At 40.2% G+C, this 27,014-nt stretch overlaps 1 protein-coding gene across 2 annotated transcripts in view; it reads right to left on the reverse strand.

Annotated features, from left to right (window-relative positions):
- The window catches only part of SYNE1 (spectrin repeat containing nuclear envelope protein 1), a 621,543-nt gene that overhangs the window by 103,724 nt on the left and 490,805 nt on the right, over positions 1-27,014 (reverse strand). The window contains exons 108-121 of one of the 2 annotated variants that reach the window (XM_060240915.1): positions 26,670-26,802; positions 24,735-24,917; positions 23,009-23,158; positions 19,600-19,776; positions 19,289-19,444; positions 12,861-13,016; positions 10,269-10,439; positions 9,972-10,105; positions 9,283-9,487; positions 8,741-8,923; positions 7,357-7,503; positions 5,757-5,911; positions 3,310-3,457; positions 1,613-1,707 (exon numbers count right to left, since the gene is read on the reverse strand). In XM_060240915.1, coding sequence (XP_060096898.1) covers positions 1,613-1,707; positions 3,310-3,457; positions 5,757-5,911; positions 7,357-7,503; positions 8,741-8,923; positions 9,283-9,487; positions 9,972-10,105; positions 10,269-10,439; positions 12,861-13,016; positions 19,289-19,444; positions 19,600-19,776; positions 23,009-23,158; positions 24,735-24,917; positions 26,670-26,802 — 2,193 coding nt within the window. Of the gene's footprint in view, positions 1-1,612; positions 1,708-3,309; positions 3,458-5,756; positions 5,912-7,356; positions 7,504-8,740; positions 8,924-9,282; positions 9,488-9,971; positions 10,106-10,268; positions 10,440-12,860; positions 13,017-19,285; positions 19,445-19,599; positions 19,777-23,008; positions 23,159-24,734; positions 24,918-26,669; positions 26,803-27,014 lie in introns of both variants that reach the window. The other variant, XM_060240910.1, reaches the window with a different exon arrangement.

The following is a 27,014-nucleotide window of genomic DNA, read 5'->3' on the forward strand; positions in this document are numbered from 1 at the left end:
CCCATGCCCCGGGGGATGGGAATGCGGGGGGGTGTGTGTGTGCCAGGCATGGCAGACATGTGTGTGAGGCGGCCCCCATCCCTGACCCCTAACCAGGGGGAGCCGCTGGGGGATCCGGAACATGGCAGCGATGCAGAAGGCTGTGCAGATGGCTGGGAACCGGGACTCAGGGCTTGGGGACCACGGCCAGCTCAAAGAATCCCCGCCACCCTGTCCTCCATGTGGGAAGCCATAGAATGGGACTGGCTGGAGGGGCACTGGGAATGGTGGGAGGCCATGGCCATGGGCCAACACTGTATGGCGGGGATGGAGGGAACCATGTCCACGGCCACTGGCCACCTGTCCAGTCTCCTGGCCATGGCGAGGCATCCACAGGAGTGGGGTGCAAGGGTGGAGTGGCTGCTCGCCAATATCAACCAGTATCTGGTGGCCGGCGGAGGGGCTGCTCCTGCCACTCCCAAAGACCGTCCGCCCCATGGCTCTGCCCCTCGGGCAGCTGCCTCTGCCCATTGCGGCTCGAGGCAGCTTCCTGCGAGGGGGCTGGGCGGCAGCACCTCTGCAGCTCGGCGCTTTAGTAAATTTTATCCCTGTACATTGCATTGAGTCTTATTCAAGGGGGATCTGGGGATGGGGGGAGGTGAGTCCCACACATAGCCACTTCGAAACCGTCTCGCACCCCTCATAAGTGTCCGATTCTCTGCGGGCTCTCTCTGCCACCGAGTGTCACATGAGCCGGCTCCCTGGCCGCCACCAGCCAATCCCTGGCATCCCTATGGAAGCGCCCCCTCCTGTCCCCACCCTCGCGCCACTCTGGGAGCCCAAGCTCCAGCGTATTTTACACATCTACAGGTGGTGGCCTGGGCTTGGGCGCTCCAGCACCCCAAACTCCTTTGGAAGCCAATGAGCAGCGCCATAGATCCGTCCATGCCCGAGCGGCCGGCCGCCATGTATGACTGGATTGGGCTGCCTGTCTGTTCACTGAAATTCAGAACTTACTCTCCTACAGTTTTCAACATCTTCATTATTAAATTCAGAAAAAGATCCAAGAATACTATCTATTTATTCTGGAATTTGTGTAACTACTGAAAATGGTAACATTTAAGTGGAAATAAGAATAAATACTGGACACTAAAGTTGCTTGATCAATCGTCTGCAAGATCTTATTTTTTATGAGGATACTGAAATTATACTGCTCTGGATAACTATCCTAGACATCTTTTTGTATTTGATTTCATCCAACTTATTTTTAATCAAGAAGTTATCAGTGCTAGGATGTTCAAACAGGTATACAAGGAGATTGGGATAAAAAACAAATAAGCAACACCCCAACAGAAACAACCTGGGTGGAGGCACAAACTCCTCAGCTGCAAAATGGTGGAATTATTATGCATGTATAATGACAAAATACATATGCTGATTCTCTACCCATCACTGCAATATGCATCTGATTCTACATTTTTTTTCCCGTTGAACACACACACTTCTGGAAATTTTTCAGAAAAGCAAGGATATCTTGAGATACTATGAAGAATTTTTGTAGATATCTGAAACCACAGAGCAGAACCATGGAAAATGCCACAGAAATAAAGAATCCAGCTCTTCATGTCCCTACCTGTCATCCACCTGTCCTTGCTCAAGAAGATGCTGACCATCCACAATGATGGAATGTAAGATCTGCTGGCGACTAAACATCTCTGCCTGGAATAGCTAGTGCATAAGAAGTTAACAGATTACTATTAAATGTCTGAAAGCACTGAAAGTCTGAACTTCAAAAGAAATGACAACCAATACACTCATTCCGCTCTAAAGTATGTTTTGATGCAAAATGATGCTCTCTTGAGAAATAATTAAAAGTATTGTGGGAATGTCTCAAAAAGTGACAGGATGTAGGTACAACCACCCTGGAGTGCAGTTTTACAAAAATCTAGTTGATTAATTAAGAAACTAGAATACAAATGTACAGCTTATTTGGATCTTCTGATCTTGATTCTATGCCTTATGAAGTCAGAGAGCATCAACATATTATTATTGTTAATAATAAACTATGCTTCATAATGTACAGCAAACAACAAGATACAAACGTATTTCATATGATATCTTTGGCGGGGGTGGGGGGGGTTTGGTTTCCTTTGGCAGAGAATTCTTCCTGTGGTGATAGGAGTGGGAAAGGACAGCCCAGGGGTTACACCAAACTGTGGCTCTTTCCCCTGGGAGACCTGTTAGTTCCCTTCTATTGCTGTTTTCCACCAGTGGATGAAACTAATTTAATTTGGCATTCCCTCAGTGATCCCTCTTTTCTGCCCAATGTTTTCATTGCGGTTTTTATGGGTTTTTTTGTATTTCAGTTTTAATGATATGTTTTTGTTTGCTTTTTTAAGACACATTTTAATTAGGTATGCTTTTAATCTGTTAGCTGCTTTGGTGGCCTTGACAAGGGCAGAAAGGCAGGGTATAACATTTGAAATATAAATAAAAAAATAGACATCAGAACAGGTCCATCAGTCCCACCATAGTTCTTTTATCAGATTCCAGCAGTGAATATCATTCCCAATCTGTTAATAACTTTTATATAGTTCTGATGTGGTAATGGGACAGCAGGGAGCTGAGCAAAACATACTGTGGAAACTACCATTTGCCAGAGTAACATTTAAAATAAACAGAGACCAGTTATGAAATAACCTCCCCACACCACACCTCCAGAAAAAAAAAATCATCTCTAAATTGGGCAGACATGTACCATTTTCCCCTTCAAAAATGTTCTAGTTCACATATTACTTTCTGTCACAAGGGGGGGCAACTCACCCACAGGTTCCATTTATGGACTCATGCCATGGGGAGAGCCAGTACGCCAATGGTGGCCATGGCCAGCCATGTTTTGCAAGGCAGGACAAGCTGCACGGGCAGCTTAGGGGCTGGGAAGCAACAATGGCAGGCTCTTCCAGGGGGGCAATAATGGGGTTGGAACTGGGCTGGGGGGAGGGGAAAGGGGAGGGGCCACTGGAGGAGGAAGCATACTGTGCCAATTGGCCAGCTCATATGTAGTCTACTTATTTGAGCGGTATTTCATGTGAGCCAGAAACTCAGTGCTCTCAGCTACAAATAATCCTCATGATTACAAATGGCTATTATTACATTAATTTATTACTATTAGTGTGGCTATACAGAAATTGTCAGTTAACATCTGTGCATTTACTGATCACACATTACACTACTGATAATTGAAGGAAGGGGTTGATAGCTCAAAATAACAACACTGAAAACAACTCTTTCAGTACAGCTTCAAGACCACACTCTTTCATTATAACTTGCCTCATGTGCCCTCTGCTGTTCCAAAAGAAGCTGGTAGTTTCCTGAAATCTCTACAGCCAGTTTCTGCTCAGTCTGAACCAAAAATTCCATCCAAGTCTCACATTTTTCTAGGAAGGTCTGTTGCTGCAGCATGAAGGACTGTAGCTTACTGCAAATATGAAGAAATGATTCAATAATGCCTCTGGGTTTGCTAAAACAAACTTGCAGTGTTTCCTAAGGGAGCCATTTCAGTTCTGGCTTAAAGAACATTATTGACTTCTCCATCATGGAAAGACACAGGTAAAAATGAATTTAAAACAACCTGCAGATATAAAAACATACATGTCTGTTTGCATATTTATTTGGATGCTAGCAAAGTATGTTATCTTCACTTGAAATGTGCCTTTATTTCAGAAAGCCACAGTTAACTTCAATTTGGAAAAATTAATTTTTCAGGTTAGCATATTTCAACAAATGAAGGGATTCATTTATGCAGCTATAGCAGAAATTTTTACAGTAATTACAGGAAAGCAACAGGCAATTAATTAAATATGCATTTTAAACTGGTGGCCAGTAGTTGCCTAAATGGGTAATAAACTTCCCTTCTTCAGCACCACAAGTGAGAATGTTGGATGGATGTGTGTGCAGACTTATCTGATGGACAGGTTTTATTTAAAAGTTGAAAGTATAACTAATAATCATGTATGGAATTATAAAGGAATATCTCCTGCACAAGACTGGCTTGTCACCTAAGTGTTGCCTTAGGTTGGTGTTAGTTTTCCTTTTTCTGTAGTAAATAATGTCATGGCAGGAGGCAAAGAGAAAGCTCAGCTGGGAAGCTGGTAGGACAACAGGGTAAGTGGGCACAGGCATATGAAACTGAGGAACTGGGGCAGTGTCAGAAGCTTTATATAATCAGGTGTAACTCTTTTGGCCCTGTGAGTCATCAAGCATCTGAGGAGTCAATAACTGCAGTTCTCCTACAAAGGAATTTCAAAGGGAGATTAGAAAGAGACTGCTGAGTTGCAACTGATAATGAAGCTCAAGAAAATGCATCCACCTGGACATAATCAAGACCTAGGTTTCCCTCTGCATATCACACCTGATCCGATCACACCTATTATTGCCATTCACCTGCTATTATCATTTGCTTGCTAAAGTCATTTGGAATCTGAAATCACTCTACTCTTCAAGGCACGGGTGTCAAACTTATTTGTTTTGAGGACTGGATCTGACATAAATGAGACCTTGTTGGGCCGGGCCATGTTGGGCTGGGCCATGTGTGTACTTATTCAAGATTAGGTAGCAGAGATATACACTTTATAAAGGACACAGATGAACACAATTAAAGATTTTTTTTAAAAAAAAAACTTAAAACATGATTAGAACAATAGCATGTGTTGGTCTTAAAGGTGTTTTATTTGTATTTCTCCCATGGGATCCAGAAAACTGGACAAAGGGAGCTCTGGCTCTTTCCTTCCTTCCCCAGGGGACCAGGAGGGGGAGGAGCCTCAGCCAATAGAAGGAAGAGAGGCTTGGCTCAGTAGCTCTGCTGTGCGATTGTGATAGCCTGGCAAAGCAAGCTCTGCCTCCCTCCCCTTCCTCCCCAAGGGAAGAGCCTCAGCCAGTGGAGAAAATAGAGGTTTTGTTCTGTAGCTCCTGTGCAACTGAGCAAGCCTTGCAAAACAAGCTGTTATGCAGAAGGAAGCAAGAGAAGCAGAAGGAAGTGGATGACAGCCAGTTGCTCGGGGGCCTGATAGGAGCCCTCCAGGGGCCTGATTTGGCACCTGGGCCACGTTTGACACCCCTGCTCCCAGGTATAAGGACAAATGGACTCACATTCTAGCTGTATCTGAAGAAGTGAGTATTTGTGCCACAAATTTTGTTAGTCTTTAAGCTGCTACTGGACTCATGCTGTTTTCTATAGATATACTGACTATTCTCAATGGTAGCTCTGAAGCATGGAGAAAGCAGGCTAGCAGTTCCATCCTTTAGCAAATTACTCTGTTGCTGAGAAGAATAATATGCTTGGCTTCCATTGCTTACATTTCTGGTCTGGTGTCTTACATGTAGTTTACATTGCTTGCTTGGAGTCATAGAGATGGTTTCATTGAACATAAGAGAACATAAGAGAAGTAATCAGGCTAATGGCCCATCCAGTCCAACACTCTGTCACACAGTGGCCAAAACCCAGGTGTCATCAGGAGGTCCACCAGTAGGGTTTAATGTGACAGTAGTCTTTGATATGATAACTCTTTGTTTATCATTTTTGACCTTGAGTTAATCTACAGTGAGGTAAATGTATAGAGAGTTCCATCTTTTGCCACAGGACTGAGTTCAATAAACAGTTACATCTCTCAATCCTACAAGAGTCTAAAGTGATTTTTTTTTTTAAAGATTTGAATGTAAAAATCACAATATATTAAAGCACCCTTCTGTTTTCATGTGGTTGTTTATATCTCTCTTACCTGAATCTTTCTGTAGATTGTGAAGAGATCGTGGACCAATGTCTATTCAAATTTTGCATTCTTTTGATTTCTTTATCATTCAGAGGTAGCCTATATCCCAGCTCATTTAGATGATCCAACTCTGATGTCATGCTGCTGAACTTTAACATTTGGCGCTGCAGGAAATAAAGAAAAGCACAATTTTGATGAATAGCCATAGGACTGATCTCTACAACATGTGTGTTATGTTGTTGATTTACTCCTATATGACATGCCTGTCATATTTTAAGCAGAATTTTAGATTTTTAATTCTTATGAAATATAAAGATTGTAAGACAATTTATTAGCATTTGGAAGAAACAGTTAATTGTTAAATATTTTGCCAGATTCAAAACATGCCAGTAGGTGCTTAAAATTATTACTTCATACTGACCCACCATGCTGCAGACTCCTGGTTCTAAAGAAGAACACCAACACACACACACACACACACACACTATAAGAGGGACAAAAGGTTCTTGGGGCTGTGTGGAAATCCCAGAAGTCAGAGATCTTAGCTGTGAAAGGGGACATGAGTGAATTAGATGCTAGTGTGAAGAGTCTACTGTTTTAAATGCTGGCTTAGGCAGTGAATAAACAATTTATTTATTAAGAGAAGAAACAAAGAGGTCTAGACAGGGTTTTTAGTTTATCCTTGGTTTTAACACTAATTTTACATCTTCAGTGCCTTAAAGTCTGTATTTGTATTTTAAGTATATTTAGGTGGTATCATATTTTAGTATTGTATAATAATTATTGTATATTTCTATCACCTTTTATTGGTTATGAATTGGACTTTTATGAATTGTTTGCTGGTCTATGACCATTATAAATAAATCCATTCATTTAGTGTGAAGAGTCCTCAAGGGTGTTAGTGTCCAGGGTATAGCTCTGCACTATAGGCTATCTATTTTGCTAGGGGAAAGGGTCTGTGAAGGGAAGATCTGTCACAAGTTCAGTCATTCCTCTGTGTGAGTGAGAGAGTGTGGAGATATATTTTGAGACGCCAAAAGCAACTTTCAAAGTCTTTCTGTAGTGAATGAGTGCTATCCAGTGTGAGGGAAACATTGATTGGTGTTTATATTACAATATCAGCCTGACAAAATACGTAGTGTTATTGAGATTACTTGGATTTTCTGCCTGCCAACTGATTTGAATTCAAATTCATATGATATTATTTCCTCCCTTCCTAGCCTTTCTGTATATAATAAATCTATTATTTGGGTTGAAATTTAAAACGTTATCAGCGCCTTCATTATTTATGACAAGGTTAATTTTGGGTTCTCCTGAGGTACTGGGTAAAGGTGACAAAATTCAAAGTGGTTCTTTTTTTACCCGCTGACACTGACTGTCCCTCACAGTCCATATATTTGTATCACTATATTTCTTTTAGACAAACTCTTCATTTACCAACCTGCCTCTTAAAAAACCCAATATAAAAAGAAACACTGTTGGTCTACTGATATAATATTTATTTTCACTCTTCTTCCAGCAATTCACATAGAGTACATGAATTTTCCTGTTAAGACAATAATACATCCAGATGAATTCTGAATGTAAAAAGAAAGGTTTGTTTACTTACTTTAAGGTCTTCCATCCTATTCTGGATTGTAGACAGGTCTGATGAATTACTTGGGTCTTGTGCTTTCAATACTTCTTCAGCTTGCTTTATCCAGTCCTCCAGCTCTCCTAAACTCTTAGTAAATGTCTGATAATCTTGCACTCCAGCCTTAGGTTTAAAGGCACAAGTAACACACAATATTAGTTTCTTTCTTAATGTGCTTAATTTGCTTCTTCCGTAACAATGTAACTATGGTAACTATGGAGTGATCGTCTGTATCTGTTTCTCTGTTTCTTCATTATTATGTTACCTGATGCTTTCACTGCCTAGTTATGTTGTTCCACACTGAAGCAACACGTTAGGGTTGTGAAGAAACATAGCACATTTACTTACAGCAGTGAAAACAAAAACTTAAACCTTTCTGCTGGAGATGTGGATGGATCCAAAAGTTCTGCTAAGGGTTGAGTCTCTTTGCACTGGGAAAGGCTCTTTGCACTGGGAGAAGGTTCTACTGTTAGTAGTATGGAACCTTAAGATCTAACACGTGCTCAACAAAAAAGGATAATCCAAAGAGTAGCATGTGCTACTTAAGACAATAACACAGGAAAATGCAAATCAGTACAAAAAGAAGACAGAAAATAATCCTAAAGATTTTCCATCCCAAGATTCCATCACACTTTCTTTATAGAGATCTGCACTACTGTCCTGCACTACTGTCCTGCACTACTGTCCTCCTACTGTCAAATATTCTGATTTGGGAAAGAGAGTCACCACCACTGTCCCACTCATCATTCCTGAAGGAACCTTTCACATAGCTAATATGATCACATGGTGACTTGTTTGCCTGATGTTGACATCACATGCTTTTTAGATAGGTTGAATGATAGTGCTGGGGACAAGTTAGCAGTCTTGGTGCAAGTTGGCACTAATTACATTGGAAAATGTCATTATGTGGTCCTGGAGGAAAAAAATTAGGTTACTTGGAAGGAAGTTAAACGGCCAAGAACTCAAAGGTAGCATTCTCAGGAGTGCTACCAGTTCCATGGCAATTAATATCAAAAAGGTGGCAGAGCAGCTTTTAAATTAATCCCAGGGGGATAGCTGACAGGAGCTGGGGAGCCTCTGGTTCAGGACAAGTCAGTCCAAATGGATGGCTGTGTAAACACTCTGGGTAATATTGATAGAAGCATAATAGAATTTCTGTTCTTATGTTCTATGTAGTAATATTACAACCAAGATAAGAATGCTATTTCTGTGAGAATGAACTTGGGGACAAGAGGCATTAACAGCAATGATGTTCTAACTCTAGTGATAGGACTGTCCAAAGACATACTAGTTACATCTAAAGGAAGGCATTAGGATGAAAAGAGAATTGTGCGACAGGAGCCAAGCAAGGTCTTCATACCTGTAATATAGACTGCTGCCTCCTGAGAGCCTGTTCTAAAGCAGACATGTTCTGGCTCAAAGAATTCTGACCAGACTGGATAGCTGCTACAGCAGAAGAGTCCACCTGTTGGTTCAGCTGTTCTCCCAGTTCATGTAGAACAAAGAGAGAATCTTTCACTGTCTTCATCCCTTTAAGAAGGTCCTGTAGAAAAAAGACAATATTAAAATTCTGGAACAAAATTGCAGCAAGCAATCAGATCTGTCATACTGACCAGTGTACCAAATAGTTTCTGAGAGGGGAATATTACAGTATGCAAAATAATTAGATTCCAGATCAGTTCATGTTGGTCATAACACTTTAATATTGAAGGTGCGGTGGAGTATTGGCCCTGTTGCATATGAAGTGCTATTATGCAAATAAGGCATTGCATATGAGGTGCTATTATGCAAATAAGTGCACGTGGGCATTGAGCAAAAATGTAGCCTTTATTAATCTCTATTTTAAGAACATTGTTGCAGCTTCATTCTAAGAGTAGCACCGCCTTAGACTGCCACACTTACATTGCAGTCATGAATCCAAGCAGTGACTTCATCATCACCAATATCCTTGCTGGATGCAGCCTTCAAAAGTTCATTTGTTCGATCCTCATACTGCTGGACTGTGCAACAGCACTGCATGTAATAGGCTCTGTACTTCTGCCAGAGCTGAAGCAGAGCTTTACTAGAATGTAGCTGCTCTGCAATCTCTTCTAGAAGGTTGTTCCACCTGGAAGAAAAATATGAATTAGAGAGAAACTGGCACAAAAATGAGGGAATTTTTGAGCACTGCCTAAGCTTAGTTTTGCAGCATCAGCTAACAATGTCATTTGGCTAACATTCCTACAGTTTGTAAAAGAGCCAAATATATCAACCATTATAATGTTTGCCAGCATGTATTTCATATACAGTCATATCCTATGTTTTCCTTCTACAAAAAAGCAAGCAAACATGCACAACATGACCATGCAGTTTTAGGCTTTTAAATACAGTTATCTGAATCCTATACTTGAGTATGTACTAATGTATTAATATGCATCCTTAACACCCTAGTTTAACTGGATATGGGTGTCATTTTCCTCATTTCCAATATTTTTCTTATAACTATTGACAGTGTCACAATAGATTAAAAATAGGACCAATTCTATCCATTTCTAGAATGAGGTAGGTTTTTGTTACAAATTTGACTAAAGCACTTGGGATTAATTTTGTACCTCATGTTTACTTCTTTCAAAGTGTTGTTAAGTGTTTCTGTAACAGGTGAATGACACTCTTTCAGTAACTGATTAGTCACAGATCCAAATTTCTGTAGACTATGCTCTTGTTTTTCCAATTCATCTTGCAAGCTCTATATGGGCAGGAGGGATTAAACACAAAACAAGAGTAAGACACATTTTAATTCTTATTTGAAAGGCCATAAATGGCAACAAAACAGCTTTCCTGAAAGACTGACACAAATAATTTCCATAATTTGGCTTGCTATAACCAAAGTGTTGATGTTCATGTTTTACCTGAAGGTTATCTACTTGGACTTTCACTGCTTCCAAAGAACCTGTAAGAAGATGAAAGCGTGACAGAGAATATCTGGCTTCCATCAGGTAGCTGTTCAATTCTTCATAAGCTGCTCTGTGGATGCTCCAAAGATCAAGGACTGACTGCAACAGTATCTTCAGCTGAGTAACCTGACCAAAACAAACAAACAAACCCATTAAATATTAGTATAGGGTCAAATGCTAGGCTATTTAACACCAGTTATAGGTGGATTTACACACATTTTGTTAAGAAAGTCACAGGGTCAATTCATCTGTTTCAAAAGTCAACATGTGGTCTGTTGTCAGATGTGGTCTAGGTTTTCTGTACTTAGGGAACTCAATTCATAGGTGCACAAGAGTTTACTATGGATTAAAACTAGAGATGTAAGATTTCCAGGAATGTTTTTCCCCCAAGGGAAAGAACCCCCAAAACCTTGAGAAAATTGAAATGTATGCAATACTTACTGTTCTATCAAATTCAAATTAATATTACTGTTTTAACAACATAAAATGCATCATATCTAAGTTACTTAGCATTTAAAATGGTAATATTTGACATATTTATGCAATTTAAAAATTATGAATGTCTTAATTTTATACAAGTAAAATTGCACATATCCATATACCCGATACTTGAGAAAAAACTTCAGACTCTTTTATCTCAGCACATGCACCTTAATTTTTTTGCTGTCTGGTTAGAGTCAGTTAAGTTCTCAATTAAACTTTTAGTTTTGCTTGAGGTTTTGGTGCTGTTTCTGCTCTACCTCCTTCTCATCTATTTTTTTTTTGCTCCTGCAAGGTAGAGCAATAAACTACTTTGTATCCAGTCTGTGGGAATATGTGTCACAGTAGTTTGAAGGTGATATTAAAAGAACAAGCACAAGTCAAGTCAAAAGGACAACAGAAGGTATGCAACAGTTGAAAAGTGACGAAGCCTTGCATTTTCCACTTAGGAGCATCAGGCATGGTTTTTGGTGCAGAAAAATGCATCTTGGATTTAAGAGCTATATATGGCTACAACATATTCACCTTGCCTTTAAAAGAATTTCACTCATTTGAAAAGAGAAAATACTTCATAGATCCCCCCCCCCCCCAGTACTCCTTTGATTTCTAATTTTTCAGCTGGAAAAACTGAAAAAAGGCCTCAGGAGGGGAAAAAACCACTAACTGCCCCACCCCCTAATTTTTCCATTTTCCCCTATGGGCCTTCAAATCTCTATTTAGGACTATGGTGCATGAGGAAGGGAGGGGCTTAAGCTTTCTCCCATGCTCTTTTCCTGACCTGAAACTATTCTGGGTGGCTGCTGTTTGGTTCATAGAGGCTACATATTTATTGATAGGCTACATATAATTTTTCCCATTGCAGTAAATGGTAGTCTTCCAGATTTCATGTTGGGAGAACATGTGAGGCAGAAAGCTTAAGCTTCATTTTCTCTTGAATGAAGTCCCATCTGATCAGGCCCATGAGCACAGAACTTCAAATGTATATCAAAAGTTCTCACAGAGGCCATGTGGGAGACCTGAAGACACAGGAACATATGAATCAGTTTAGTTATAATGAGCTAAAAGTTCAAGGTTCAACCCAGGGTTAGAGATGGTGTTAAATCTCTTAATAAATCCCAATTCAGCCATGTATGCATGTCCACCCAAATTCTGCGATCCTACAACTCAAAATCAAGGTGGAAGGAGCAAACAAAATCTGCAGCATACCAAGCTGTATGTATGTCCACTCGATGTTGAAAATATATAATATACATGTAACATGGTGGTGTACATGTATGTGAGTCTGTACCAAATCAGGCATATAGAGTATCTATATTTCTAAGAGCTTTTAATATTTAGACATATTGACAGATGGAGTAGCATTCCAACACATACAAAAATGGAACACAGTAAAGCAAGTCAAATTTCACATAAGCCATGCTGCATCTACATCACAGTAATATTTAGGAAGTCTGATCTTCTAGCTACAATCCTGAATAACCAAAAGTAGCTAAAGCATCATTCAAATCAAGCTTAATAGAGGCAGGATTGGAAAGAGAGGAGGACTGGGCATAGCTTGCGGTTACATGTTACTCTTCTCTTAAATAACATCTCTTTTCCCTTTTAAATTAATAAAAAATAATAAAAATGTTAATTACAAAAGAAAAAGAATAACACCTTCTCCCATAGCCAGCATGTTGTAGTGGTTAGAGTGTTAGACTAGCATCAGGAAGACTAAAGTTCAAATCACCATTCTGCCAGGAAGCTCACTGAATGACCTTCTCTCATTCTTTTTTGAGGCCAGCCTCTCTCACACAGGGCTGTTGTGGGGATAAAATGGAGGAATGATGCTGTAAAGCTTTTTTGGTCCCGATATATTCCTTTGCTCTTCACCATTTCAGTTATGTTTCCTGCCAAGTGACCATTTACACTTCGGATGAATAACTAAACACAAACAAATTGCCTGCCTCCTCCCTCATTTCTACTCAACAGCATTTTTAGAACTACATAATTTGAATGCTGCATTTCCGCTCTTTACAGCTAGTGGCACAAAATTCCCACTCCACTTATGTAGCCATGCCTGCTTACCATGTGGTCTAAATTTGCCCATGAATGGTTTAATTCTTGAAGTGTGTTCATGACCACAGCTGAGACAGCTTCTTTTTTATTTTGTATCAAAAAAAGTCCACTCTGTTCTACATTTTCAACTTCTTTCTCCTTCAATTTTATCAGCTCTTCCAGCTCCTGAAAGAAGTATGTTCCAACATGGTTTGCTTTCATTGTATAACATTTCTAGAATTACACAGGCTTTATGAAATTACGTGAAATATTTTAACTCTGGCCAAAATTTACTGAATACAGGCATATGTTTTATAACACACATTGATTTACCTTTTTACTTTTCCCAATATTTTTCTTCAACCTTTTAAAAACTAAATCAAAACAAGTATATAGGTGGGGTGAATATATAGAATATATATATATATATATATATATATATATATATATATATATATATAAGAAGACAGCTGGTGATGACAAATATAATTAAAATGAAGCCCAATGCACAAAATATGAAATGACAGATTGGAGCATTACTAAATTTTTGCTAAGTATATTTATCAAAAATCTTCCTTTATATATAGTATAAACTATAGTATATATATATAAAGGAAGATTTTTGATAAATATACTTAGCAAAAATTTAGTAATGCTCCAATCTGTCATTTCATATTTTGTGCATTGGGCTTCATTTTAATTATATTTGTCATCACCAGCTATCTTCTTTTAATTCTGGCTAACCAACTGTACAGGAAATGCCTATGTCTCCTTTTAGAATGGGGAAATTAGCAATATAGAGACTAGGTAGAGGGAATTAGGAGCAAAGGATCTTTTCTTCAATAATACGGAGGTTGGGTTTTCAAGCAAGAATACTCCAGGCAAATATATTTTATAATGATCACTTAAAATATGTAAAAGAATACACACACAAATACACAATACAGGCAATTAAGAAGCTAGGAAGGATAGAGGTTATTGATAGAGAATTTAGGGATCATTATAGAGGAGGAGATGTCCGTTCAGCAGGAAAATCGAAGAGAAGGGCAAGCACGACCAGCATAGCAAGCCCTATAGACCCAATTACAGGAGTAATGGGGAGTACAGACTGCTAATGGTGCACTACAGAATGCACACCAAAATGGGGTGTTCACACAGGTTATATAGAGTTTTGAGGGGTGGAGGATCATTTAGTGACTATAGAGTCCTTAATGGCCCGGTGATGATTTTCCTAAAAGGAATTCTAGTTGAGAATAATAGATATATTCACTAAACGGGTGGGCCAGGGTGTAACTAGATGGTTTAGTACTGGTTTGAACTCGACACTCAGGAAAGAACTCAATGTGGCAGACAAAGCATGATAGGCGTTATCATAGGAGTGAATAGAAGTAGCTGGGTGGGAATGATGGGCCAAAGGGAGAGGTCATTGATCAGTAGATGAGGATTAAGGCATGAGCGATACTTACCAGCAGTCCCCCCTGTTACTATGCATTCTGTTTGGGAGGGGAGGAGAGCCATTTATGGAGGGAGCCTTTAGGTGGGACTAGAGCAAGCTCTCTACTCCATTTTGAATGAAGTATTTCTTGGCCTGTTTCTGGTCAGACTCCATTTTGTATAGCTTGGGGTCCCCTTAGCTCGAGTGGGGTACCCCTAGAGGCAGGCAGCGCCTCCTGGCTACACAACCTTTCCCTCAGGTTCACTTTATAATTTTTGAAATAGCTTAATGGTTAACATTTTTCTTTTTACCTTTATGAATCAAGTATTTTTAAACTGTTTTTACAGTATTAGGAATGGTTGAATCACTGAGGTCTACAACAAAGTGCTCCCATAAATATATATAAATAAAATTTTAACGATCTTCAGATCAAACTATAGAAATACCTCTAGAAACAAAAAATATTTGCAATGGAAACATTTGTATCCTTCCAATCTCATAACTCAATTAAAGTGTCATTCTGATTTACTGTGGAAAATTAGACTGCCCTCAACTATTTAAACAATATTGGATCTCTACCAACATAGGTTGACAGATGATGTAGCTTTAGTACTATTTCAACTGGATACAATGTAATATCCAAAAGCCTAGTAAAATAATTTGTTTCTTTCCTTTCTTTTTAATGATCAAAGCCTTGACAGAGTGTATGTGTGGATATGTCTGGTTTACTGCAAGGATATAAATTGTATCAAGTTCTGAGTATATACTAAATATTAGTAGGGTCAAATGTAAATGATAAGTAGTGATATCATCAAAAGACCTTGCTTAATTGAGTTGTAGGAAGTGGTTGTGAGATCCCTTCTGAAGTAATCCTCCCAAGACCTCCAAAATCTAAACAATTATCTGCAGTTTGCAAATATCCTCTTTGTGTGAGTGGTGGCTGTGCCTTCTTGGATGAGGTATTCTTGGACAAGAAACATCCAATTTGATCTGATGTCTGGTCTGGTTTTGGTACAGACTGTCTAGGTTGCCTTGATATTTACCAGAAGAGACAGGCAAGTGAAATCTGGTTGATTCTTCTGCATTATTTGCAAGTTTCAATACCACTGCGATGGTCTTTCTGGGCTGGCTTGCTGACTTGATTATTAGGGAAATCAGATGTGCAAAGACTTCACAGTGAACACAAAAGGTATTTTTGTTACACAGTGCTTCTGACTCTGCATGGTTCTCTGGTATGTCGTTGATCTACAACAAGGGTGTCTAACATGTGGCAAGAGTTGAATCAGGCCCCTGAAGGGCTGCTATGAGGCCTGCGAGCAACTCAATGTCATCTGCATCCTTCTCCCTCTCTTGCTTCCTTCTGCATCACAGCTTGTTTTGGTCTATTGCTTTCATCTTTCATATTCACTAAAAAGAAACGTAAATAAAGCTCACTAGGGAAATCAGGATTATAAACTTCTATAGCTCCCTTATGCAAAGGTGTTTGCTGTTGAAATTGTAACTGAGGCAAGGAATTGTCTATAACCTTGCTGGCCAACTGGCAAGGGGGAAGGGAAAAGAACTCTAACTTGTAACTCTGCTCAATAATAGCGAGTACCCATACATTATTTGTAATCAGCTGCCACTCATTAAAAAAAGGCAGCAGTCAGTTCCCAATCTGACAGATTCACAGGGACAGGTACTGTCTAGTTAGAATTCAGCCTTTTTATGTTGAGGCTGCAGTTGGTGCCCAACCCTCAACCTAGAAAAGTTTTTCCTCCTCACGTAAGAGTGCTAAGTAGGGAAAGATCTCTTTCTGTCCCTGTGGTAAGGATGCCACTATTGATGAAAATAGGGCTCTGCTTAAACTGCCATGGCCCAGAAGGAGTGATTCCCAGCAATTTAGCAGTTTGTTGGTTCTTTTTTAATGTGAGATAATGGCTCATTGTGGGTTTTTTTCAGAAAAGGGTGTAATATCCTTAAAAGGAAAGTCCTCCACCTTCTGTCTGGTCTCCTTTGGCAATGCCGTGGACATTAACCACACATGACAATGTGTGACTATGGATGATGCTACAACTTTGGCTGAAGAGTCTACTGCATGGCAACTGGCACTGATCTGCTGATTACACAGCTGCACTGCTTCCAAATGCAAGAGCTTGGCCAAATATTTTTTGTCACATGGTATTTTTTTGCAAGAGCTTGGCCAAATATTTTTTGTCACATGGTATGAGCTCTAGATATGTGGTTCTCCCACAAAAATAACTGATAGCCAGCCATAATAGCCTGATCATTCAAAAGACATGGATTAAGAGTAGTAGTAGAAGAAGAATGCAGATTTATACCCCGCCCTTCTCTCTGAATCAGAGACTCAGAGTGGCTTAATCTCCTTTATCTTCTTCCCCCACAACAGACACCCTGTGAGGTGGGTGGGGCTGAGAGGACTCTCACAGCAGCTGCCCTTTCAAGGACAACTCCTGCAATAGCTATGGCTAACCCAAGGCCATGCCAAGCAGGTGCAAGTGTAGGAATGGGAAGTCAAACCTGGTTCTCCCAGATAAGAGTTCACACACTTAACCACTACACCAAAGTGGTTCTCAGAGCAGCAGATGTGTAGGTCCTCCTGCCCAAAGAATCCAGTTTTCTAACGTCTTTATTTACTGGGGCTACATGATAGCTCTGATGACCCCTAGACTGTGTCTCCTTGGTTACTAGCAGGACTTTTTTTGTAGCAGGAACTCCTTTGCATATTAGGCTACACACCCCTGATGTAGCCAATCCTCCTGGATCTTACAGTAGGCCCTGTACTAAGAGCTGTGTAAGCTCTTGGAGGATTAGTTACATCAGGGGTGTATGGCCTAATATGCAAAGAAGTTCCTGCAAAAAAAAAAAAAAGCCCTCGTTACTAGGGATGATAATGGAGGGTGTGTAACCCCAAAGGAGCATCCATAATATTCCCCTCATTCATGTAAACATGCTGGTGATGTAAAATACAGATAAGGTTGCCAGGTCATTGATGGAAAAATTGGTGGCCATGAAACTGACACAGTCAGAAAAGACTGCAGGAGTCTTGGTTCTATTGGAGTTACCAGTTCTCTCTCTACATCTCCCTCTGAGATGGAGTGAGTGGGAGATACAGATCAAAGAGAAGGCATCCTTGGGGATCAGTGAACATTTCTTCCATTTCTTGAACTGGTTTTGACACCAGAACAGTGTGCAAATTATGGCCATATCCTTTTCCTTATGTTTGGTCTTAATCTAGGACTTCTTCCCAGGTAATCTGACCTTGGAACTGGGGGAGACTGAGACCAAGGATGAGGCTGTTGGGGCTCAGATCTCAGAACTGATGGAACTAACCTGGTTAACACCAAGGACAGCAATTTCACAGGGCAATCAGACACAGTAGAAGATTTTGCTGTAGCGTCAGTAGAGAAGAGGGTTTTTTCTGAAAGTGTGGAGGCCCTGTTGTTTCATGTCTTTGGCGTGAATTCCTGGCATGCCTTGTGTGCATTCACATTCTGCCCTTTGCCCAAACAGAGCAATTGGAGCTCATGATTGTCCCTCTGAATCATCCTAGGATTGTACTGGGCACATTTTTAAAAAGTCCTTTTTAAGCCGTTTCTAACAGAAAAAACCAGCCACCCACTGACAAGGGTAAGGGATGATCGATGGAATGAATGAGGCAAGCCTCAAGTTCTCCTCAGCTAAGACCTTGAGCCTTAATGCTTTTTTTTTTCTTCTGTTTTTTTTAAATGAAGAATCCCAAATAAAGATGTATGTATCTCAGAAATATGCAAAACTAGGTAGAACATGCAACAAACTTGAGAGACAACCCTAGGTGACACTGATGGCAGTGAAGAAGGAGCTGAGGAAAGGGGCACTGCTTCTCAGAGCGTGTGACCATTTAGGAAGAATAACATGTCACAACAACTATGAGGGGCCCCTAGTGGCTTTTTTAAGTTAGGAAAAGTTTCTCTGTGGCAGGCCTACTCATGTACAGTCCATACTGGGACTATATAAAAGACCTAAGATGAACCGTAGTGTCAAACCATAGAAAATATTTTTTCCCTTTAAAAATATTTTTCTTAGTCTAGTGAAATCAGAAAGTTGGCAGGTCTGTGGGATTGCACTGTGGTCTGGAATACAGTGCAATGACAAGAAATTAAATGTCTCACCATGACCCATAGAGTACTTCAAAATCAGGATCTATTACCAACAACAAGAAACCTATGCCAAACTGAAAACAGAACAAGCACTGTAGCCCAGATAGTTTAGAGTTCCAGGCAAGACAGAGATGTGGGCACATAAAAAGAAAAGTAAGACGCAAGAAGTCCAATCAAGCATTTCTCAGTCAGCTTGGATGTGCTCTGGTATGAGTCACTTATACATTATATTAATGCAGGGAAGAACACATGAGATGAGTTATTACAACTCTTTGTACATATATTCTTTATCATGTATACATGAGAAACAGAAAAATTACTTTAAGTGTCACGTATGGAAATGGCTGTAGACATGTGACAAGGAAATATGAAGACATATAAATCTTGCAGATAGAGTGGGCAGAACTTTCTTTGTGGATTGTGAACAAGAAGGAAGCACACCAGATTTGTTTAAAGAAGAATAACAGGTTAGTTCTTCCAGAGGCAAATCTGCTATTTATAGCTAATGAAAATGATAAAAGGCATTGAAACAAAAGACAATTCTTTAATAACTCTAAAAGCCCTTTGATAGTTACAGCTACCAACCTTCAGGTGGGGTTTGGAGATCTCCTGAAATTACAAGTGATTTCTAGACTGCAGAGATCAGTTCCCTTAGAGAAAAAGGCAGCTTTGGAGGGTGGACTCCATACCATTATACCCTGCTGAACACTCTCCACCCCCAAATTTCCAAAATTTCCTTGTCCAGAGTTGGAAACCCTATAATTACTTATAGTATAGTAGAATTATTGTAGGAAAGTTCAATTTTTAAAAAAACACTTCTGTCTCTTAAAAACAGAAATCTGGAGTTTGTACAGGATTTTTTTTTTTTTGCTCTGTAATACTACCTGACAGTCCTTCAAAGCATTCTGGACTGAAGCCTGATCTCCAATTCTTTGTTGTTCTTGCAGTCTCCTCTCCTGGGTTTCAAACCAAGTTTTTAGGCATTGGACGTTATTTTCATATTCTGTCCAGGATTCCAGAAAACCTTCTAATAGCTGAATCTGCGGGGAGGGGGGGGGGAACCGATATTTTCAAAATAAAGAATTCATATATTCTAGGTAACCAATTATTTCATTGGAAAAGTATTTCATTACTCATTTATGCTTTTTAAAATCTCATTGTTGCAGCCTCTGTTAACACATGTGTACATACATACCTTTTCTGTTATCAGACCCTGCAGGACCTGCCAGTGTCTATTCATGACTCCTAGTTGTTCTGCAAAATCAGTCTTGTCACTGCGTTTACTCTCCACATCCTGACTGCTAATCTGCAGTACTGATTGGTTAACAAAGTCCACAGTTAACTGTTTACAGTTTACATCAATCTTGAAACCCTAGTGAAAAAGCAGAAGAAGCACTTATTCCAGAAGACTGACATGTTTTCTAAGGTACTATTATATCATGTTTCGCCAGAAATATTGTCATAGCATTGAAGTAGGCCCTTAGGAATTAAGAATAAGATATAATGGATTGGACACTACAGATCCAATCCACAATTAGTGGTAGTTCCTTTTTGGTGCACAGAAGTTTCCCATAGAAGCTTAATCTCAAGGGGACGGCACCTTGAAATGGGGAAATCACCCACAGGATCCAGGCCATAAATGTTAAGGTACTAAACTCCAGGAGAAATTGAAAAAAGCATGAAAATAAAAAACTGTGTCCAAATCTAATTTTACAATAGTCTCCTGGTACTGAGATCTGTAGAAACAGTACAAGTCCTTGCGTATGCTCCATTTAACTTTCACCTGAAAAAATAGTGTACAACAAACCTTTAGGTTATCAATATTGCACCCCCAGTCGGAATAAAGACGCTGACACAAAATTATTGGGGGAAAATGGGCCACTTTGTTAACTGTAAATTAAATACAGCAAGGTAAAACAACTATAGGACAAGCCCTGGGGTTTTCCACCGACCCTGGCAAGTCCAACAACGGGCGAGACACCCTGCCCCCAGCACGAGCCATACAAATGTGGCTAGTGCAGGGCTGGCAGGCCACAACTGCCCTCCCCTTAAACTTCAGCCCCGATCACCAGAAGGAGGCGACTAAGGGGAGGCATGAACACGATCCACATTATACGCCATTGAGCCGTAAAGCCCATCTGCCGTTCCTACGGATCGACTGCACAAAACAGGTGCAAAGGCCTGGGTGCTCACCAGCAGGGTATAAACCCCTTGCTCCTTCCACCAAGTGACTGACTTAAACTACCTACCTAACGCCACATCGCAGCTTGTAGTACAAGGTAGGCAAAAAACACCTCACCACTGGCCAATCAGGTGAGTGTGAAAAAATTCCTACCCAGCCCCTAATAAGATGACCAGTCGAAACCTGTACTACTGCAGGGCAGGTGGGTGGGCCGAGAGCTTCCGAAACTGACCATAAATGGGCGGGCTGAGGCTATAAAAAGCCCCAGCTATGCCGCCTGAAGAAGCTCCAATATGCCCGGGACAGCATGACTCAGCATGCATCCATCCAGGGATGCAAAGAGCAGCCCCACGGCACGTAGCCGCTAACATGGCCCGGCCAGGGCGGGGCCGTACAATCCCAGAATCACACACATTCTGTGGTGTAATTCTGTTTATGATTATACTGGTTGGTGTATTAAAATCAGTTAACAACTATCCAAATTTTGGCACTGGGAATGTTTGAAGTTATTTGCTGGGAAAGCAAAAACAAAAGAAAAGAAAAATAATCTCATATACACATTTTAAAATCCAAACAGAACATAAAACCAGTTCTTAATATTTTTGTACAAGACAAAAAATAGGAAGATTAATGTTGATTGAATGATCATAACCTGACATTTCAGTTTTACCATATTTGCTAAAAGTTTTTAAGCTGCCAAAGCAAACACCATTTATCTGAGGTCCAAACTAGAATGGCTCTTCTGTGGACTTTTTGGGCACTAATACCAACTGAAGGAAGGGAACCTGACTTGGGTTGGGGCTGCAAGGAGTTAACCCTTCCTTCAAATGCCATTTTACACATTTCAATTACCGTTCCAGAGTTGCTAGATGCCTTATGGGAGAAACATATAGATACCATATATATCTATTTTTTCCTTCCATCCCAGGGCAAAAGGGAAGCTTGATGGAGAGGAGGCTGAAGTTGGGGAAATGGCACAGTGAAAAGGCTTAAACTCATCATTCCCCCTGTGCTATGGCTATGAGCTCCCCCATGGCTATTTAACCTTTAAAAGACTACAGGACATCTGTTCATTTATGTCTTAGACAGCACCTTGAATTTGAGTTTGACCACAGTCACACAACAACAAGATGATGTTATTTGCTTCAGGATAGATCCAGGTGGGTAGCCTTGTTGGTCTGAAGCAACAGAATAAAAGAGTCCAGTAGAAGCACCTTTAAGACCAACGAAGTTTTATTCAAGGTATGAGTTTTCGTTTGCCTGCACACTTCCTCAGATACGTTAAAGTGGAAGAAAACCTTATGAACTGTTATCTTATGTTTCTATGTTTCTGAGGAAGTGTGCATGCACACAAAAGCTTATACCTTGAATAAAACTTTGTTCATCCTTATGATGCTAACGGACTCTCTAACTTTGTTCTATTATTTGCTTCACTTTTTCCAGGCCAATCATCTAAAATCTCTTTCAAAAATCTAATTGCAGGAACTGTATATGACATGTATTGTAAGATATCCTGAACTATGTCTTCAGAGGTACCTTGGTAGCAGATGCAAAAATAAACTGGATAATATTCTTTATTAAAACAATGCAGTCATTTATATCTAACCTGTTTGTATATTGTAACCAGAAGCCAGGATCCGAACTTACCTGAGTCCCATTTGTGGTGCCGCAGGGGAGGGGAGGGGCAGCCATTGCTGCTTCATTGCAGGGGGTGAAAGGAGCAGGTCGGGAGCCTAGCACAGGAAGTTGGGTGCCCACCCAGCCCCTCTCACACCTACGGGGTTTTATTGGGGGAGGGCAGGGGGGGCACCTGCAATTACTCAGGCTGCTGTGCTGCTGCTGTCTTCCCTCTTTGGCCACCGTTATGTAGGTGTTTTAGGGGTTGCATGCAATTTCTGTTCCATGTGTTCCTTCTTGTCACAACTTGGCACTATCTGCATGGGGCTGGATCCATTCTTAGCAAAACTGGCCTGCATGCTCATTTCCTGAGAGTGGGGATCCCAAGGGATCTTGGCATGAGGGGCAACTGAAGTGTCCCCAAGGGCATGGCATGTCTGTGGATCACCCTTATGTTCAAGTGGCAGGGGAGACCACCTCTGGGCTTCCGCTTTAGTGGGATCCAAAAAAGGCAACCAGCTGACCATCGACAGGCAGGCATAGCAGTCAATGGACAGGATGCTGTGCCAAGGCTTCTTACAGCTGTAACTAATAAAAATTGTGGCCAATTTTATTCCACTTTTTTGAAAATGGTGTGTTTGTGTATTATTTCAACTTAGATATGTAAATTAAACTAGAATATGTAGTTATAGAGGACTTAGTTCAGGGTGCCCACCACTGCCCTTCCCCTTGGCGTTGGAGCCTTAAACTGCAGTTTTGCATTATGGACTGATATTTTACATATTTTCTGATCACCATCAAATACCTTATATTTCTGAAGATAATCATGAATAGCTTTATGCCCCACTACATTTTTAATATTTTTCTCGTCTTCAGCAATGACATTTTCCATCAATGAAATCCAACTCATGACTTCCATGATTGCATGTCGAGAAGGAAGTTTGTCCATCTGGAGCTGTAAAGAATTTAGATCAATGAAATCCAAATTATAGAATCCACACAAACTGTCAACTATGCCTAAAAACTTTTTAAAAACAATTATGTATAACTGTATGTATAAGTTTCTGGCTGAAAATAATCACATTAAAGAGAACTGTTGTCCTTAGTTGATATGTTTGTACTCTAGATTATTACAAAGGTGAGTTTTTGGGGGTTTTATTTTTTTGGCAACAGGACAACTTCATTAATGAAATCTGGCATTGAAAATGGTTGCAGCATACCAGACTTTGCCAGCGCATGGATTTTGAATGTGATGCTCATGTTTAAACAATTTGCAGTAAGAAAACATTGGATTTATATTCTGCCCTCTACTCAGAATCTCAGAGCGGCTCACAATCTTCTTTATCTTCCTCCCCCAAAACAAACACCCTATGAGGTGGGTGGGGCTGAGAGGACTCTCACAGCAGCTGCCCTTTCAAGGACAACCTCTGCCAGAGCTATGGCTGACCCAAGGCCATTCCAGCAGGTGCAAGTGGAGAAGTGGGGAATCAAACCTGGTTCTCGCAGATAAGAGTCTGCACACTTAACCACTACACCAAACTGGCTCTCCAGTAAGACTGGTCTTTTGTGCCTCATACTAGAATCTGAAGTGTATCTATTTGGAAATAACTTACTTCCAAGCCAACCAACTAGGATCTGGCTGTTGCATATATATATATATATATATATATATATATATATATATATATATATATATATATATATATATATATATATATATATATATATATGTATATATATATACCCAAACACATTTGTTAACAGAGGAATATGGTAGCTACTGCCCCGTGCCGCAGAGTGGTAAAACTGCAGTACTGCAGTCAAACTCTCTGCTCACAACCTGAGTTCAATCCTGATGGAAGCTGGTTTCAGGTAGCTGGCTCAAGGTTGACTCAGCCTTCCATCCTTCTGAGGTTGGTAAAATGAGTACCCAGCTTGCTGGGGGGTGGGGAATGTAGATGACTGGGGAAGGCAATGGCAAACCACCCCATAAAAAGTCTGCTGTGAAAACGTGATGCAATGTCATCCCAGAAACGACTGGTGCTTGCACAGGGAGAGACCTTTACCTTTATACTGATCAGGTAGCATCTGAAAATGGGATCTACATAAATGTACTAATGATTATAGTACAGTATAATGTCCAGCCATTCCATGTTTTCCTAGGCTCAGAACATTTTAAATTTTAGTTTATATTTTTAGTCTCTGGTGTGATCCTTATGCTTTTTCTTGATGTTTTATTGTAAAAATTGCACTGCCAAGTCCTACTATTTCCCCACATTTCAATTTTAAACAAAATATCACAAGTTTTAAGCATGTTTGCATTTAAGTACAAAAATATTTAATTGTGTTTGTCTGTAACCTTTACAATGTTTATATTTCTGCTACCTAGCATTACATTTTCTGACATGATCAGCCCCACAAAGTTCCATTTGTGTCAAATCCGGCCCTTGTAACAAATGAGGTCAACACCGTGGTCTACACTCTATGTTACTTATTAATGACTCAAGTAATACATCCATGATCTGGCATACCTGATGCAGTTTTTCTTGCACTAGAGGAATCTGTGTGAGAAGCTCAGTCCACTGGTTGTCAATCTGAGACAGTCCTGCACGCAAAGCTGCAGTGTTCACCTTCTTCAGACGGAGGAGCTGGTTCCCAGTGCTCAAAACGGCAGACTTCTGGGATGACTTGGCATCAACCTCTTTTGAAAATTCCTGAACAGATTGTCATTTTGGTATAACTAAATTATATAAAACAAGTGAGGCCCGCAAAACTCACAAGGGGAATCCCATCTCCTGCCCTCCATTGCTGAACCATGGAGCCCAGCAGTGGCAATGTCTGAAAGCCACTTCGAGCCCAGAGCAGCTCCTAGTGCCTGCTGCTGCTGAGCCTGGAGCAGCTCCCAGCATCTATTACCACTGCAGCAGCGCCCGGAGCAGCTCCCAGCATTCATTGCTGTTGAGGCAAGGCCCCAAACAGCTTTTGGTGTTTTCTGCACTTACATAAAGAATGTTACTTTACTTTTGGCGAGATTTAATGCCTTGCATGTATTGGTGTATTTTTTAAAAAAAATAAATTCAGATTTTCCTGCAAACCTAGGGAGTGCCCTAAGTTTGCTGCAAAATTTGTTTCACCACTGTGTGGCCCCAGTCTGTGGATTTAGCTATAGCAGATGGGGGTCACAGGCAGCTATTGGAATATAAAATATGTTTGATAAGAAAAGAAAAGATGTTGTCATTTCCCCAAAAGTCTTTATTTTATACCATGAAAAATAAAAGCACAATATTTTAGTGAAACAAATATAATAACTCCAAAGGGATCTGTTGAGGCTGGATGAGTGGGCGTCAACGTGGCAGATGAGGTTCAATGTGACCAATGTGGCCATTGGGGTGTGAACTGGCAGAGATTGACCAAGAGAGAGATCTTGGGGTCATGGTAGATAACTCACTGAAAATGTCAAGACAGTGTGCGGTTGCAATAAAAAAGACCAACGCCATGCTGGGAATTATTAGGAAGGGAATTGAAAACAAATCAGCCAGTATCATAATGCCCCTGTATAAATCGATGGTGCGGTCTCATTTGGAATACTGTGTACAATTTTGATCACTGCACCTCAAAAAGGATATTATAGCATTGGAAAAAGTGCAGAAAAGGGCAACTAGAATGATTAAAGGTTTGGAACACTTTCCCTATGAAGAGAGGTTAAAATGCTTGGGGCTCTTTAGCTTGGAGAAACGTCGACTGCAGGGTGACATGATAGAAGTTTACAAGATTATGCATGGGATGGAGAAAGTAGAGAAAGAAGTATTTTTCTGCCTTTCTCACAATACAAGAACTCGTGGGCATTCAATGAAATTGCTGAGCAGTCGGGTTAAAACAGATAAAAGGAAGTACTTCTTCACCCAAAGGGTGATTAACATGTGGAATTCACTGCCACAGGAGGTGGCGGCTACAAGCATAGCCAGCTTCAAGAGGGGACTGGATAAAAATATAAAAAAAGCTGAGGTCCGTCAGCGGCTATTAGCCACAGTATATTACTGGAACTATCTGGGGCAGTGATGCTCTGTATTCTTGGTGCTTGGGGGGGGGGGCAAAGTGGAAGGGCTTCTAGACCCACTTGTAAACTTCCTGATGGCAATTGGGTTTGGGGTTTTTTTGCCATTGTGTGACACAAAGTGTTGGACTGGATGGGCCATTGGCCTGATTGAACATGGCTTCTCTTATGTTCTAATTTCTGCAAGGAAAAAACTTTTTAAGCCCAAGAGAGATATTATAATAAATATGCATACTCTCTTTTCCTTTTTTTATCACAGTGATTGCTAGAAAAACAAATTACTATATATTATAAAGTTATGTGTACAAAATATTTCTATAACCTAAAATACAATCAAGATAGCCTTATGACAGTACAGGCCCTCTTAGAAACTTGATACATTAAAATGGCTCAGCTTCTTATTCAAACTTACCAAAAAGGCATTCAAGCGATCTCGGACCATTTCTAGTTCTTGAGGGACTGTTACCGATTGCTGAGTCCAGAATTCTAGCCGATCCACTGCTGATTGGAGCCAATGAATTAGCTCAGCAGACTCACTTTGGTATCTGTGAACAGGAAAAAGAATCATATTTCATGTCTTACCTTAAATATTCAGTAGTATGTAAGCTGGGATTCTTCATTATAGAGATTCACATAAATTTGTTCTTTGATCAAAATTTGTACAAAATACATGGTAATTTTTAATCTAAAATTCTGTAATGATTTATATGGAATATGCTTTAATGCACGTATCTCTTCGCATGCAAGCATGTCTAAT

The sequence above is a fragment of the Heteronotia binoei genome, chromosome 1, assembly GCF_032191835.1.
Source record: "Heteronotia binoei isolate CCM8104 ecotype False Entrance Well chromosome 1, APGP_CSIRO_Hbin_v1, whole genome shotgun sequence".
Classification (NCBI taxonomy): Eukaryota; Metazoa; Chordata; class Lepidosauria; order Squamata; family Gekkonidae; genus Heteronotia; species Heteronotia binoei.